Consider the following 16,375-nt stretch of genomic DNA (forward strand, 5'->3'; position numbering starts at 1 on the left):
GGCTTGGATGCTGGCACCTAAAAGTGCCAGGCAATGCTCACTCCACAAAGCTGTAGGGTCAGCCTGAGTCCCAGGTGGCTAGGAGGTGCTCCCAATGTTACCAGATGGAAGGCCTTGACTGTGAGTTTTCCAGGTTCTTGGCATGTTAAACAAAGAATAGAAAAAACCTTACAAAGCAACAAAAGAATAAAGCAATGAAAGACAAAGCAACAAAAGAACGGTTGCCAGGTGTGGTGGTGGGTGCCTGTAGTCCCAGCTACTCTGGAGGCTGAGGCAGGAGGATCACTTGAGCCCAGAGGGCAGAGGTTGCAGTGAGCCAAGATCATACCACTGTACTCCAGCCTTGGTGACAGAGCAAGATCCTGTCTACAAGAATAAACTTTAAAAAAAAAAAAAAAAAAACAGTAATGAAAGCACAGATTTATGTCACTTTTGAGGCAAAAGTACATTCCACAAAGTGGGAGCAGACTCAAGCAGGTGGCCCAAGAGCCTATTGCAGTGCTCCCCAGGGTTTTTGTTGCTTTTTTTTTTCATGCTATTTACAAATGTGTTTATGTTTGCTTATTGTTACTAGAATGTGTGCTCCAGGATAGTCAATGTTGTCTGTTTTGTTTAAAGGTGTATCCCTAATGCCTATGACAGCCTGCTACATCGTGTGTAAATAAATGTTTGTTGAATGAATGAATATTGTTTTTTGTTTTGGGGGGTTTTTTTTTTTGAGATGGAGTCTCGCTCTGTCACCCAGGCTGGAGTGCAGTGACGTGATCTCAGCTCACTGCAACCTCCGCCTCTCCCCAGGGTTTTTATAAAGCTAAAAGAATTTGCTAGCACCCCTAGGTGCCCTTTAGTGGCCTAGGGTTAGTTACACCCTATGAAGGACTGGCCCGTGACCAATCAGAGGCTGAAGTGACAGCTTGGCCCAAGTCAATCAGAGGCTGAAGTGGAAACTTCTGTCTTGTTATCATAGGAGTGAGGATGTGGCCTGTGTGCTGCCTAATCTTGCCTAGAACTGGCTACACCCGCTGTTCTTATGCCTCAACCTTTGGCTACCCCAATTCCCTATTCTCCTGCCTCACCAGCATTGTCCCTTGCCTTCTTCCACAGATTCCCCTGCTCCATCAGCCAGAGTCACTGGATATTTCCTATGGGCCAGGCTTCACCAGCAGGCTGAACCGCCTCACCCTGCCCAATGGCCCTGGGCACTGCACTCTCCCAGCAAAGGATGCCTTTCCTAAGCCTTGGCCTCTGCTCCCTGTCAATCTCTTGAAATCCCACCTAATCTTTTTTTTTTTTTTTTTTTTTTAAACAGGGTCTTGCTCTGTCACCCAGGCTGGAGTGCAAGGGTGCAGTCATGGCTCACTGCAGCCTTGACTTCCAGGGCTCAAGCCATCCTCTCACTTCAGCCTCCTGAGTAGCCAGGACCACCAGCACATGCCACCACGCCCAGCTGATTTTCAAATTTTTTGTAGAAATGGGGTCCCACTATGTTGCCCAGGCTGGTCTTGAACTCCTGGACTCAAGTGATCTATCCACCTTAGCCTCCTAAAGTGCTGGGATTACAGGTGTGAGCCACCGTGCCCGGCCCCACCCAATTGTTAAGACTGAACACAAATATCTCTTTTTCCATATGTCTTTCCTAATCATTCCACCAGGAAGGCCTCAGCTCTGATGTTGACCTAAACTGGTCTGGATGCACCCGGGGATTGGGGATTGTTTTCAGTCCCCAGGTGATTCTATTGTGCAGCCAGAATTGAGAATTGCTCCTCTTGCCAAAAGCAACCTACCTCTCCTTCTTCCAAACTCTTGTACATTTGTGGCTTTCCTTTATCACATTGCAAGCTCCTTCCTCTAGTTTCAAATCTCTGCCATGTGTTTGCTTTGTGATCTTGGGCAAGTTACTGAACTTCAGTGTCTTTATCTGTTAAATGCAACTCAGTTTACTAATCTCACAACTGGGGACAATAATCATCCCCACTGCAGTTCATCAAATCTAAGACACTATTGGTTATGAACACACCATCATAGTATGTACCATTAAGATTAAAATACTGCCAAATAAACTATCAGGCCATTGACTGTAAGATGCATGATTTTAGAGATGTTAATATGAGAGGAAAAAAGCTGTGACTTGGAATCAATGAAAACACGGAGCCTCATGCACTTGTTGTGAGGATTAAATGAATCGATACGCATGCAGCACTTGGCACGGTGCGTGGAAATAGTGAGGCTCGATACACAGCAGCGGTTATTATACCCTCCGCATTTTCAGTCCTCAGTAAGTGCTTTAATGACTTCTCCAGCCATTCTTTTAGCACCAGCTCTCCCAAAAGGTTCAGGGCTTGTCCACGGTGGTCGGTTGTCCTCCCCGGGGGTGTGACATGGAGAAGGCTGACATGTGCAGCCCTGAGGTACCAGGGCTGGGGCACATGTCCCAGGGAAGTCTCTGGCCCAGTGCCCTCTCAAGTGTTCAGTCCTCCTCCATTGAGTCTGGCCAGAAGCCCCCTCCTACTCCCAGAGAGGCGATGTCGCAGTTCCAGCCACAGAGCAGGCTGTTGGCAGGCCCGCCCTCCATCCCACAGCCCTCCCCCATCTCCCACTCCTCCCTGTTCGGAGAGGGACATGGGGAGGCCTGGCCGCTGGCCTGGCTGGGCAGGGCTCAGCCTTGTGTGAGCCTTGGGTTCCCTGATTATTAAAGTGAGGCTCTTAATCCCAACACTGGCCAGTCAGGAAGGATCAAATGAGATAGGGATATTGGGAGAAGCTTCTCAGAGGAGTGTACCAAGCTGACAAGTGGGGTCATGAGTAGGGTTGCCAGGTTTAGGAAATAAAAAGACAGCATGCCCAGTGAAATTTGAATTTCAGATAATCAACTATATTTTAGTATAAGTATGTCCTATGGGACATACTTATACTTAAAAAATGATTTCTTGTTTACCCAAGTCATATTTAACTGGGTGTTCTGTATTTTACCTGGCAACCCTAATGAGCCATGGGCTATGCCCAGTATTTGTGCGTCTTTTTCCATCCCTGCCCACTGAGTCCACGCCTCAGCCTTCTCATGGCTTCTCTGTAGTCATGAAAATGCTCTGCACTGGTTGACTTAGGTCTACCCATTCTTGAGCCAATCATGGTAAGGAACTGGATTATCCTGATTGGCCTAGACTAATAGAGCCCATTCCTGGAGTTGGGTCTGTTCTCCAAGTAGCCTGGCTGCTACTCAGTATAGTACAGGTTGGGAGAATGATTGGTAAGGAGAGAGCTGCAGTGCCCACCACAAAAATTTTAGGTCAATGGAAATTTAAATCAAAATATTTGTAGTTGGACAGATTCCAACCAATAGGGTCATCTGAAATACCTTATTGACATTATTTCTTAAAGGAATGGCATTCTTAAAGGAATATTCCATTTACATCAGATTTATCTGGAGACATTTGTTAAAATGAAATTCCTGGGCCCATTTTCTGACCCACTAAATAAACCTCTGAGCGGGACCTGCCATGGAATCTGCATTTTAATTATGTGTCCCAGTTGCTTGGAACAGCCCTGGTTTATACATGCTGTCCTGGGGTAATTACTAGTAGAGCCACTTTCACTCTCAGAAGTATCCCAGATTGGACTGTACAGTACGTTTTATTTCCCTCTCTCACAGTTGACAGTGCAGAGCCCAGCAGGAAAAGTTTCCAGTGGGTAATGAGTCAAGACTTCCCATCTGTCTGGCAAGTGGAAAGGGCATGGGCTTCAGGGTCAGCTCAGCCACGTACAAACTAACTTCAGTGAATGCTTCCCCTCCCTCAGCCCATTTCCTTGCCTGCATTTTTGGGGGTAATAGTGCCTTGCCTCACAGGGTGGCTGGGGGCCTGGATGGGAGGAGTGTGTCAAGGGCCCAGTCGAGGCTGCCGCCCAGGGCTGCACGATACAGATCAGTGCTGGCCTCTCCATCTCACTTCCATGCTCTCTGAGCTGAACTCCGAAGGCCCCATCACCAGGGCTCCATTTGCGAAGGCGGCACCAGACAGGCTGTGGGAACGAGCTTCACAGCTTTTGTCAAAGTGGCATAATAAAGCCCCCAAGTGTCTGCTCTTTGCAAACTGGGATGGCAGATCAATTGTGGCATAAACAAAATAGCAGGCTTGGTGCAAACCCAGGGACAGATCACGCCTCTGCAGGGTGTGATTGAGGGGGAGGAGGAGATTCTCAGGGTGGCTGGGTTTGCCTTTTCTCTGGCTGAAGCTTTGAGGCCCCTCTCCAGAGCAGCTTGGCTCCCCACAAATTGCAAGAGCTTGGGAGACTGCTCCTCTACTCTGAGAGGCAACTGGCTAGGCAGTGGCACAAGTATAGGCCCCAGTGCCCTCAGCAGGAAGCCTGTCCCAGGGTCTCAGCACCCCCCAGAGCTCTGAACCTGCTGACCCTGATGCGGAAGAAGGATGGATCATCCTCCACCCCTACCTTGTCTCCCAGGCTGAGCTGAGTATGCTCTGTAGGAAAGCGAAGGGCAGTAAAGCAGGCACAGAGAGACCTCAGGAACAGGACGGTAAGGACGCTTTCACTGGTTGCCCTCTGCGCTGTCGGAGACCCTTCTGACCCGCCTGTCCCTTCATTCTGGGCAGATGGTGCTACACAGCCAGTCTAGTATTTAGCATCATTTGGGGCCTGCAGCACTCCCTGGTTAAGTTGTTATGCCTAATGCAAGCTGAACCAGGGCAATAAGAAGACCCCAGGACAAGTTATGGCCCAGACTCTATGTGCCCAGTCCCAGAGGTGAGCCTGCTGGCAGCAAAGCGGGCAGGATCTGTGCAAAACTGCTAAGAAACCCAGTGAGGGGCCTCTAGGAAGGCAGCCCAGAGACTGTGAGGACAGGAACTGCATCTGTCTGGTTTTCCACCATATTCCTGAGCCTTGCATGATACTGCCAACCTGATGCTGTCCACAGTAAACGTTTGCTGAAGGAATGAATAGGTGGATGTTGGTCTTACCAGCTTCATGTCTGGTGTTGGTTGCCTTGCTGAGGCCCTCGGATAAAGCCACACCCCTGTGAGGAGGGAGCATGAGGCCGGTCACATTCTAGGTTTGGTCATCCAGGAAAAAGGCAGATCCTCAACTGGAAACCCAAACTCCAATAGATGGCCTTGGGCAGAAGCCAGGAGTCCAGACATGGAAGAATTTAGAGGAGTCAGAAGAGGCCCCCAGAGAGTGGAGGAGATGGCCTTGGCCTCACGAAAGTAGGTCAGGCAGGGCAGGCCTGTGGGGGGCCTCAACAGGCCAATGAGTACCCCAGCTGTGGTCAGCCAGGCAGACTGTCACCCAGAAGCAGCAGTCTCCTCTGCACCTCATTCCTCGTGCTGTCCCCAAGCCCTGGGTCAAGTCTTATGTAAATAGCCCAGCTTGTCTGAGCTGTGCCACGGGAAGGTTATGAGTCTACCTTGGCAGACTCTTTAGGGGATAGGCCATGGCCCCTCTCCCCTGTGAAGGGGACAGCAATGATCAGTGGAAAGGGGGCCAGAGAGGACAGAGGACTCTTAAGGATGGGAGTCACAACTCTGAGCAGCAGCCACTCTCCCATGAAGATGCTCCCCTGGCTGTGGCCCTGGAGGACTGCAATTTGGTTTCTTAAGAAAAATGGCGCTTCCTTGGTGCCCTCAGAATACAGTCTAATGTGGTGGAAAGAGCATGAACTTTAGATGCTAGCACACCTGGGTTTCAGTCTCGGCTCCACCATTTCCAAGCTGTGAGGACTTCGCAACTGCTTTTCACCCTTTAACCTGCAGTTTCTGCATCTGTTGAATGGAGCTGTTCTCCCCAACAGGTTGTCATGATGACATGCGATGATGCAGGCAGGGCCAGCACTGTTAGGTGGTGGCTTTCACCACAGTGAAGAGAAAATCCAGGTGGAACCAGTCTATTAAATGGGCCGACACTGGAAATGGCTTTGTCTCATCTATTGTCTTTAAGAACTCCCTTTTAGATTCCTTAACATCTTGGGTAGATGCTAGAGTTTTCCAAATAGTTAGTTTTTATGTCTTTTTGTGTTTTGGGGTTTTTGTTTGTTTGTTTTTGAGATGGAGTTTCGCTCTGTCACCCAGGCTGGAGGGCAGTGGCGTGATCTTGGCTCACTGCAACCTCTGCCTCCTGGATTCAAGCGATTCTCCTGCCTCAGCCTCCCAAGTAGCTGGGATTACAAGTGCACTCCACCATGCCCGGCTAATTTTTGTATTTTTAGTAGAGACGGAGTTTCGCCAAGTTGCCCAGGCTGGTCTCGAACTCCTGGCCTCAAGTGATCCGCCCACCTTGGCCTCCCAAAGTGCTGGGGATTACAGGCGTGAGCCACCAGGCTCAGCCAGTTTCTTTGTTTCTTTTCTTTCTTTTTTTTTTTGAGGAAGTCTCGCTCTGTTGCCCAGGCTGGAGTGCAGTGGCACAATCTCGGCTCACTGCAAGCTCCGCCTCCTGGGTTCACGCCATTCTCCTGCCTCAGCCTCCCGAGTAGCTGGGACTACAGGCACCCGCCACCACACCTAATTTTTTTTTTTTTTTTTTGTATTTTTAGTAGAGACAGGGTTTTTCCATATTGGTTAGGCTGGTCTCGAACTCCCGACCTCAAGTGACCTGCCCACCTCGGCCTCCCAAAGTGCTGGGATTACAGGCATGAGCCACCACGCCCGGCCTCTTTTGTTGTTGTTGTTGTTGTTAAGTACCAGTTTTAAGATTGAGACTAGTTCTCAGATGTTTAATCAAATCTTCAAATTCACTTCTAATCAGAGCTTAGCCTCCCCCTCTAGCTCTGGGCTGACACGGCTCAGGGGACCCACAGTGGATGGGGCATGAGGGTGATCTTACATCACTGGAGCCACTATCATTCCTTCTTAACTTTTGCTGGTGGGGCTGCAAGGCTCCCTGTTAGAACAGGCATATGTGCTTTCATGGCACCTATTTATGGGTCCTTGGGAGCCCTGCACAGGGACCACTCCCTGCCCCATTCCCTGAGTGGGCACTGCCCTCTCCATCCTTCCTCCTGTGATTCCCTCTCATGCTGTCCCCAGCCCTCTGCCCCTCAGCCTCTTCTTCCTAGGGCCCCCTTGCTCCAGCAGGCAGCCCTCTTGAGCACTCTCTTCAGATCTCTTCCTTTCAGTATCCACTTGTCACCCTCTGGTGACCCATGTCACCCTCATCTCCTGATGCAGCAAGCCCTCGAAGTACAGATGGCTCCCGTGACTGTCCTCTTCCTCCCCTGCCTGTGGGGGCTGCCCCAGTCAGCCTCCCACCCAGAGAACTCTCCAGCACAGCTCTGGACTCCAAGGGACAATGCTGGGTTCTCCCAGAACCCTCACCATGCTCCACTGTGGGTGGGCCTGTGAGCGGCTGTGCCCAGCCAGCTAGGAAGTGAGCTGCCAGGCTCTTCTCTTGCTGACACTCCATAAGTCCTCTTGACCTTCCCTGCTCCAACCATCCGCTGGCCTGGGGGTGAGTAAAAGAATCCACAGCACTCTCCACTGCCACAATAACTCCCCACAACAACTTCCCAACTGATGGAAGATCCCATCAATCCCCAGCCTTTCCGTACAGCCTGGAGGTGGGGGTGTGAGGGGTTGCTAGCCCCAGACCTGTTTTGCTGTTTTATTAAGTCCAGCATGGATGTGTCTGGAACTTCTCTTTAGAATGGGGAGAAATGTACACATACTGTTCTCAGCTTTGAGGCTTTAGCTGAAAAATCCAATTCAACATTTTCTTAGTTAGACAAAGTATTGGTTTTCCAGGCCCAGGATTTTCAATTACCTTAGGAATTTAACAGAGTTATCCTTCTATAAGAGACTTCGTCTTCCCTCAGTGAGTAGACGCAGTGTTCTGTGTACTGGTCTATGCATCAGGCTTGAAGCCAGGACAAAGAGGTGGGAGTCTGTCCCCAACATGCAGGTCACAGCCCCTCAGCCCCTACTCCCTCACCTATACAGTGAGGGGTATGTCAGAATTGGGTATCTGAGAGTTCTAACAGTCTAGAAATTGAAAAATTTTTTTCTCACTGAGTACAAAAAAACTCACAAAACATACAATTTTACAAATTATTATACAGCTAACACACATGTGACTACCACCCAGGTCAACAGAAACATTTCTAGCACCCCAGAGGTCCCCTATGTCCCCTCTCAGCTACTACCCCCTGCCATGCTCTAGAGGAAATCCCAATTCTGACTTTTATCAAAATTACTTCCTTGCTTTCCCTTATAATTTTACCAACCATGCATGCATCCCTAAAAAAGGCTGTAGTTTGGCCTGATTTTGAATTTTATATTAATGGAATAATGCAGAATGTATTATTTTGTGTCCAGCTTATTTTGTTCCACATTCTTTTTGTGAGATTTATCCATGTTGTTGCAAGTAATTATGGTTCATGCTTTTTAATTGCTGTATAGTTTTCCTTTTTATGAATAGACAATCATTTAGTTGCATTTAGTTGTGTTGTTAGACATTTAGGTTACTGGTCTAAAATGTTTTATAAATATACACATATACTCCAACTCCACTTATAGCCATGTAAATTCAGAGTTGATTTCTTTATAAACTCAAGAACTTGAGTGTGGCTTTAAAATGTAGCAAAATCCCTCTATCAAGTTCTTGGTTACACAGCTATTTTGGTTTTTTTCACTTTCTGTAAATCTAGGGACATAATCCATCTTCCTCAACATGGGTAACATCATAAGATTTTCCTCTAACCTGAGTCATTAAGCGTAAGATCAACACCACACTCGAGCAACTGGGCATTTCCTTCAGAGAGTCTAGAGAATGATTGTTAGCACATAGGCTTAAGGAATGTACTCTGAAAGTATTACAAGAAATGTTTTCTATAGTCTGTTTAGGAAACTAGTAAGCCACATAAGACAAACTCTTCTCCACTTTCCCAGGGCTGGCCCCACCCCACTGGCAGGGCACAGGGAGCCCTTCTGCCATAGGGCACAAATTAAACAGGTATGCCCCTGATCGCTGCCAGAGTTGCTGAACGGTATCATGGTGCTGCTCAGACAAATGGTCCATTTTTTCAGCTCAGACTCCAAGCAGTAAGTGAATCTTTCCACTAAGAGATGAAACCCCCTCCCATAACCAGAGTCAGGCAACCACAGGTCCCACAGACCACAGCCAGCACTGGGCAGGGAGCTCAGTCGAGAGGCAGAGCTGCCACTCTGCACTGCCCTGGATGGCATGGGCGAGCACACCGGCAGGCAGCCACACCTCCTGCAGAAATCAATTGATAAAGACACCCTTAAAGCCTGTGCTTTGAACAAGTGGTAAATTAACAACAATAAGGGCCTGAAGCAATACGCAGTTGTGTAGACCTCCCAGAACAAAGCAATTTTAGATATACCAGCAGCACAGGACCCAGCTGGGCCAGAGCCTTTCTTTGGTCACAAATGTGAGCAAGGACGATTGATGGTGATCCTTGGTTGAGAAGGAGCCGGCACCCAATGGCAGAGCCATGCTCAGTCTCTGAAGGGTGTGGGTGGACTACTCTCAAACAATCCTTTTGTCAGCCTCACAAAGCTCTTTTCAGAGACCATTAACTCTAGCTACCTGGTTACACTCTACCTGGTCCCAGAGTGAACAATCCCAATTAAGGCAAAGCCCTATGGAATGCTTCCCTAACAAGGCTGTCTGCCCAGGTGTACTACGGGTTACATTTAAAAACCAGGCTTTTGGAGAAAGACTTATAGCCAACAGTTGTTCAGCTCGGATTCATTCACAATTCCAAATAACTTGAGGAAAGAAGAGGAGCTGCAGTTGACTTTTGAGCATTGACACTTAATTTTGGGGTCCTTTAGTTAGTAGGCAGAGTTGGTAAACTGATTTTTTTTTAATAACAGGGAGAGACCGAAAATCTATGGCACACTTAGTTTTCCTAACTAAATTGGGCACATAGGACAACTCTTTAAAAACTGCCCTTTAAACAGAAAAGTCTGCTATTCTAGTATGTAAGACTTTGGAGTCATCTGGGAATTGATTTGAAATGCACATTCTCTTGTCACCCCATACTCACACTGTAAGAACTAGGGAAGTGACGGACTACCCACTTGGCCTTAGGCCCAATTCCAGAGGCATGAAATGTTGGCAGACTAAGAAAATATGGTCCTTTCTCTGCCGCTAGAAAAAATAACAAAGAATTCACTGGACATGGTGGCATACACCTGCAGCCCTATCACTTGGGAGGCTGAGGTGGGAGGATCACTTGAGCCCAGGAGTTTAAGGCTGCAGTGAGCTATGATTGTACCACTGCATCCAGCCTGGGTGACAAAGAACCTGTCCCCCCAAAAAGGAAATATGATCCTTTGACCAAAGGCCTTTTCGAAGTGCCTGTAAAGTGAAAATTAGTCACAGCACTAAGATTACTTGGCTTTTTTCACCATTCTCAAGTAGGCAGTGGAATTTCCAAGTAACAAGACTGGTATAAAAAGTGCACAAGCACATAAGAAGCTAGATATCTTTGAAGAGATCTATGTTGGTTTTGATTTCTAATGTAAATATTTGTAATTCACCCAACAAAACTCATCTAGACTAGCATATTAATGTATTTATGAACTAAAATAAAGATGACAGTTTTTAAAAAACAATTTGGAGGAGTGGGAGAACAGGTGTCCCTTGTTGGCTTTGTGGTTAGCTCAGTGGTTTGCACCTGTGCAGCAGTGGTTTCTGTTTTTTGTGTCATGATGGGTCCTTCCTAGTGACTACCTGCCCCACCCACTTGGGTTTATAGGTCCCCAAGATGAAGGGCCATGTCTCCTCCATCAGTTTAGAGGCTGCCAAGATCAGGAACCCTAAGTGCCACCAAGGGAGAGAAATGACTAAGTGCTGTTTTTCCTCCACCTGAGTGGTGCCACTCGAGATAGGAGCCGCGCAAGCACCTGCATGCCCCCGCCCCCGCCCCCGCACCCCTCCCCCCCTCCCGGCCCAGTGAGGACCACCTGCGCGGCCAGGACCGCGCTGACCCTGCCCTGTCTCCACAGGTTTCGGCATGACCACCCCCGCGACGGTGGGCGGGAAGGCCTTCCTCATCGCCTACGGGCTGTTCGGCTGCGCCGGGACCATCCTGTTCTTCAACCTCTTCCTGGAGCGCATCATCTCGCTGCTGGCCTTCATCATGCGCGCCTGCCGGGAGCGCCAGCTGCGCCGCAGCGGCCTGCTGCCAGCCACCTTCCGCCGCGGCTCCGCGCTCTCGGAGGCCGACAGCCTGGCGGGCTGGAAGCCCTCGGTGTACCACGTGCTGCTCATCCTGGGCCTGTTCGCCGTGCTGCTGTCGTGCTGCGCCTCGGCCATGTACACCAGCGTGGAGGGCTGGGACTACGTGGACTCGCTCTACTTCTGCTTCGTCACCTTCAGCACCATCGGCTTCGGGGACCTGGTGAGCAGCCAGCACGCCGCCTACCGGAACCAGGGGCTCTACCGCCTGGGCAACTTCCTCTTCATCCTGCTCGGCGTGTGCTGCATTTACTCGCTCTTCAACGTCATCTCCATCCTCATCAAGCAGGTGCTCAACTGGATGCTGCGCAAGCTGAGCTGCCGCTGCTGCGCGCGCTGCTGCCCGGCGCCCGGCGCGCCCCTGGCCCGGCGCAATGCCATCACCCCGGGCTCCCGGCTGCGCCGCCGCTTGGCCGCGCTCGGCGCCGACCCCGCGGCCCGCGACAGCGACGCCGAGGGCCGCCGCCTCTCGGGCGAGCTCATCTCCATGCGCGATCTCACGGCCTCCAACAAGGTGTCGCTGGCGCTGCTGCAGAAGCAGCTGTCGGAGACGGCCAACGGCTACCCGCGCAGCGTGTGCGTCAACACGCGCCAGAACGGCTTCTCCGGCGGCGTGGGCGCGCTGGGCATCATGAACAACCGGCTGGCCGAGACCAGCGCCTCCAGGTAGACCGCCCGTCCGCCCGCGCCGGGGACCCTCTCTAGGCCGCGGGGCCGCCGGGCGTGGTTTGCTTCTCTTCTCTCAGTCACTGCTGGCGCTTTCTTAATCTTTATCCAATAAAATGAAACAAAAAAAATTTTTTTAAAGAAATACTATTTGGCCAGGCCTGATGTTATCAAGGGCAGGTTTTGGGGACGCCTGTGTTCCTTGTGAGTCCCCTCTTGGAGAACCGTGGCCCCCAGCAGATTCTCCTTCAGGGAGAGAAAACGTGGCCCCCCAGGCCCCCACCCAGGGCATACCGCAGCGAGGAGGGTTTTGCAGACTGGCACTAAACCCCGTCCCCAGGCACAGAAGCAGCCGGCAACCCCAAAGCATATGGTGCAACTTTTCGTGGCTCTGAATTACCTCCTCAGCATTTAGAATCCTGGCCCAGCCTAGCAGCTTCCTTCTGGTCGTCAGAAGTGATATAGTCACAGTTTTGACAGGTGGGGGTAGGGACAGCCATATGTTGCCTCCCGATGTATATATATAGAACAGCCACTACACACAGATAATGGTGTAGTATTATGCAATGAGATGAAACATAGCACCAACTTGCGGACTGTGGCATTTCCCCCAGATTTGGAAATTGCAGTGGTGAGGGGCTTAGCTGGCCTTTCTCAGCTCAGAGTTAGTCCATTTAGCACAGAGCACAGGGCAGCTACTTCTAATGGTGGGCGGTCCTGGACACCTGTGAGGAGGGGAGCGCTGAGGCTGCAGGAGCCCTGCTGGGCTTTTAGCTGGCTGATCTCCAGGCTCGGATCGGCAGATCTTGAATCCCCCAACCGTCCTTTCTTTCACAAGCTCATCCACAGCAGTGCTTTTTAATATTAACCAGGAATATCTGAGTCTTCTCAGACAAGATATTTATTTGTTGGTGTGGATTTTTTTTCCTTAACTACTGTTGATCAGTTCAACTTTTCCCCCTTTAAGAGATCATGGGGTTGCCAGGCACAGCCCTCCAGCTTCTCCTCCTCCTGCTCTGAAGGAGGCAGCTCTGCCAGCTGCGTCCTTGGGAACCAGGGCCTGCAGCACCAGGAACCCAAAAGAAGCCATCTTGCAAATGTCAGGGTATTTGGCTCCAGAGGCCATGATGTGTTTGGGGTCAGGAAAGATAGAATCCCTTTCTAAATATTGTTTATCAAGAGGATTTGTCTTCTCCATGCACAGCCTATTGGAGGCAGAGGAAGGCAGGAGGGAGGGAGCTGGTGAAACTGGTGGATGGAAGTAATGTTAGGATTACAGTTTTGCTCTCAGGCTGAGGGACAGATTCTCCCAGAGTCCCTTCTGCAGCACAGGGGGTCCCTGACCTAGAGGAAGGCCAGATACCCAGGCTTCATTGAAAGGATGCTGGTCTGGGGGTGTAAACGAACACTCTCTCTGCCCATTTTTCTCATCTATGATGAGGGCAAGGACGGGTGCCAGAGTTTATACAGGCATGGCGTGACCCACCAGTATGCACCGCTTCTGATAGGAAGTCTTAGAAAAGCACCGCCTCACCGCCTCCAGCTCGAGCCATGCTGTGAAATCTCTCTCCCTGGCAAATGTGCCTGGAACACACACACACACACAAACATGTACGCATGCGCTCACGCATCCAGCATTAGAGTCAAACTTGAATGTCAAACTCTTCTTTCCCCTTCTAGTTCATGGCAGGAAGGGAAAGCTTACCTGAGATCTCAATGACTCTCCAGCTATTTTGGGTAATTTCTGATTTGAGCTGGGATTGGTTTTTAAACACAGGCCCTAATCTGGGGTGAAGCCAGTGAAGCAGCGCTGGCCAGGAGAGAGGTCAGTCTTGCTAAATCCTGAAGGTGGGCTCCCATGAAAACCATGCTTTCAGGATTCACTGTGACTGTGAGGCCAGCCCAGTGAGTGCCCCCCATCTAAGCCATGGTTGCGGTCACAGCGAAGGGATTGCCCACTCAGGGGTGCACGCGTTCTCTAGGGCAGGGCCCTCTGACAGGACCTGGAAATAAAATCCACGTTTATCCCTTTAAAAAAGAGAACGATTAAAAGGCATCCAATTAGAGATGTTACCTAGGCAACGGGAAATAACTTGGGGATCAGAGCCATCCAGAGAGGGAAGAAGAGATCCCCATGATAGAGGCATCTAGACAGTGAGGACTTGATCTGTGGGCAAAATAACAGCCTACCCACAGGAAGTGAGCCCCAGCAACAGTACAGCAGCCTAAAACCCAGGCATCAAGACTGTGTGAGCTAGACAGGCCTAAAGAAACCTCCAGGCAATCCCCCGCCCAGCGTGCAGGACTACACAGAATCCTGGTCTCCATGGGAGGAACCAGGACCCACCTCCAGAGAAGAAAAACTCGAAACGTTTCTTGGCAGTCTTCTCTGTTGGCGGTGCTTCCTAGACTCTATCCTAAGTTGCTTATGCTGCAGCCTCAGCTGTTTTTACTTGTTTTCCTATGCTTTGGTTTTGGAAAGAGGCAATTGGAGGCAGCTTGAGCAATCTTCTAAAGGAATCGTAAGCACGGTTTCAAGGGGCAGGAAAATGAGACCCTTCCTCTTCCCACCTCCCAACTTCCCAGAGAAACGCCAGTCCTCCAAGGTACAATGGCAGCTCAGGATCCAGTGGCACATGTGTATTTTTGCCTGTGTTCCCCTGTCCCCATCCCCCAATCCAGTCTCAGTCACACTGCCATGATACATCACACCATCATCCTTCATCTCAGGCCAAAGGGCTCAGCGCCCCAGATGCCAGGGGCTGCTTCCCTGAAGCAGGGATGTGGTTCTCCCATCATTTCAGGAACAGTGACATTGATAGGGATGCCTTTCTTTGGTGCAGGTTCTTCTGAACCTCAGGCCAAGAAAGAGCTCCATTCCCTCAGATGCTGTGGCCTCTCACTGTCTTGGGAGTCTCCAGTTTGCCCACCACTGGAAGCTCACTGTAGCCTACAACTTCCTCACGCTCCAGGAGTTGCTTCCTAACCTTAGGCCTGGACTTACCCATCATGCCGGTGCTGTGGGGCTCCCTTAAAGTTTGAATGAGCTCCAAGAGGCCCTCGCCATATGGCTGTGGCCAAAGAGAATCCAGAGTCTTGGCTAGCAGCCTTCTCAGAGCTGAGCAGAAAGGTAAAGAAGCCACCCTGGATGTCCTAGCTTGCTAAAGCCAGGTGGTCAGGCCTTTGTGTCCTCTGAATGAAGCAGTGCCTCCAGGCCTGAAGAAGGCATCAGAAGGCTTAGGCAATCTCAGGCTCTCATTTTGTGGAAAATACCAGACAGCCCTGGGCATTTGCACAGCATCATGCATATATGTATATATATATACACACACACACATACACACCAGCCTTACAAAGAGCTACTAACCCTTTTCCCCAAGGAAAAGTCTCAGTCTGGGCCACTTTAAGAAGAAAGAGTTCCCATTTTTAACTCTCTAGAGATGTACCAGGGCCTGGAAAATCCCTCTCTGCCTTGGGGGAGTTTTATGTACAATTTGCATGTATTCAGGTTTCACACAGAAGCCAGCATCCAAACCCAAGCCAAACCCTGGAAAATAGCTGCTAAATTGACCCAGGATCCTCCGTCCTTCAGACAGGCCTCCCAGCAGACCCCCTCTTCCTGTGGGCGCTGGGGTGAGGGGTGACTGAGCCCTCATGGCCAAAGGAGAAGCTTCTGGGGAACTGAGGCAGACGGCAGCCCAGTCAGGCAGAGACCATAGGAGCAACGGGCCCTGTGGTTCGATCTTACTGTAACTTTTTACATTCTTAAAAAACAAAAAAGCACAATTCCACATGCACACTGTCTGGAAAGCACAGCCAGACAGCCAGCCTAGGGCACTTCTGAGTCCAGAAGAGGCGCTGGGGCTTTATCTGTTGCAGGGTTCTTGTGTTGTTGTATAATGTATTCATGGTAACTCTGAAGGCTCCTCACTTTGTAGGGTGGAGAGGGAGGGAGGGAGGGAGGGCCTGCTGAGGCCATTCCTGACCCCCAGGGTGGGCTCATCAGCATGGACTTGGGGCCTGGACTCTTGCCCCTGGAGCAGCTCTGGCACTTTCAGGCACCCCAGAGCACAATTGCTACACCTTCCATGCTAGTCTCATGCATTGAGGATTTCTGCACTCGGACCTGGCCCCAGACCCTCTTCCCCTTCCCCTTCTTCCCTAAGGAAGCTCCCCCTTGCTTTACAAATCATTTTTTATGCTATCTGTTCTCTCAGGAGGGGGCTAGAGCATGCGGGACAAGCCTGCAGGGTTTCTTAAACAATACATCTATTTTTCTGAGCAGCATTCCAAGAGAGGACTTGAAGGGTGTTTAAATTAACGATGAATAAAATGCAGCCTGCCACCCCTCTGAGCTGTTTGCTTTCTGTCTGTCAGAGCCGCCTGTCTCCCCATCTTCCAGTTCACACCTCCTCTCAGGAGGGCCCGGGGGACTTCAGCTGTTAGGATGGGGCCCAGTGGCAGCATCACTGGGAAGTTGCTCTACAAAACAACA

General features: G+C 50.3%; 2 protein-coding genes across 3 annotated transcripts in view; one reads left to right on the forward strand and one right to left on the reverse strand.

The window, feature by feature from the left end:
• The window catches only part of KCNK12 (potassium two pore domain channel subfamily K member 12), a 54,401-nt gene extending 38,172 nt beyond the window's left edge, over positions 1 to 16,229 (forward strand). The window contains exon 2 of the mRNA XM_024242413.2: positions 10,983 to 16,229. Coding sequence (XP_024098181.1) covers positions 10,983 to 11,884 — 902 coding nt within the window. The 3' untranslated portion in view covers positions 11,885 to 16,229. The remainder of the gene's footprint in view (positions 1 to 10,982) is intronic.
• MSH2 (mutS homolog 2) overlaps positions 1 to 16,375 on the reverse strand; it is a 306,776-nt gene that overhangs the window by 181,057 nt on the left and 109,344 nt on the right. The window lies entirely within an intron of this gene.

The sequence above is a fragment of the Pongo abelii genome, chromosome 12 (genome assembly GCF_028885655.2).
Source record: "Pongo abelii isolate AG06213 chromosome 12, NHGRI_mPonAbe1-v2.0_pri, whole genome shotgun sequence".
NCBI classification, from domain to species: Eukaryota; Metazoa; Chordata; class Mammalia; order Primates; family Hominidae; genus Pongo; species Pongo abelii.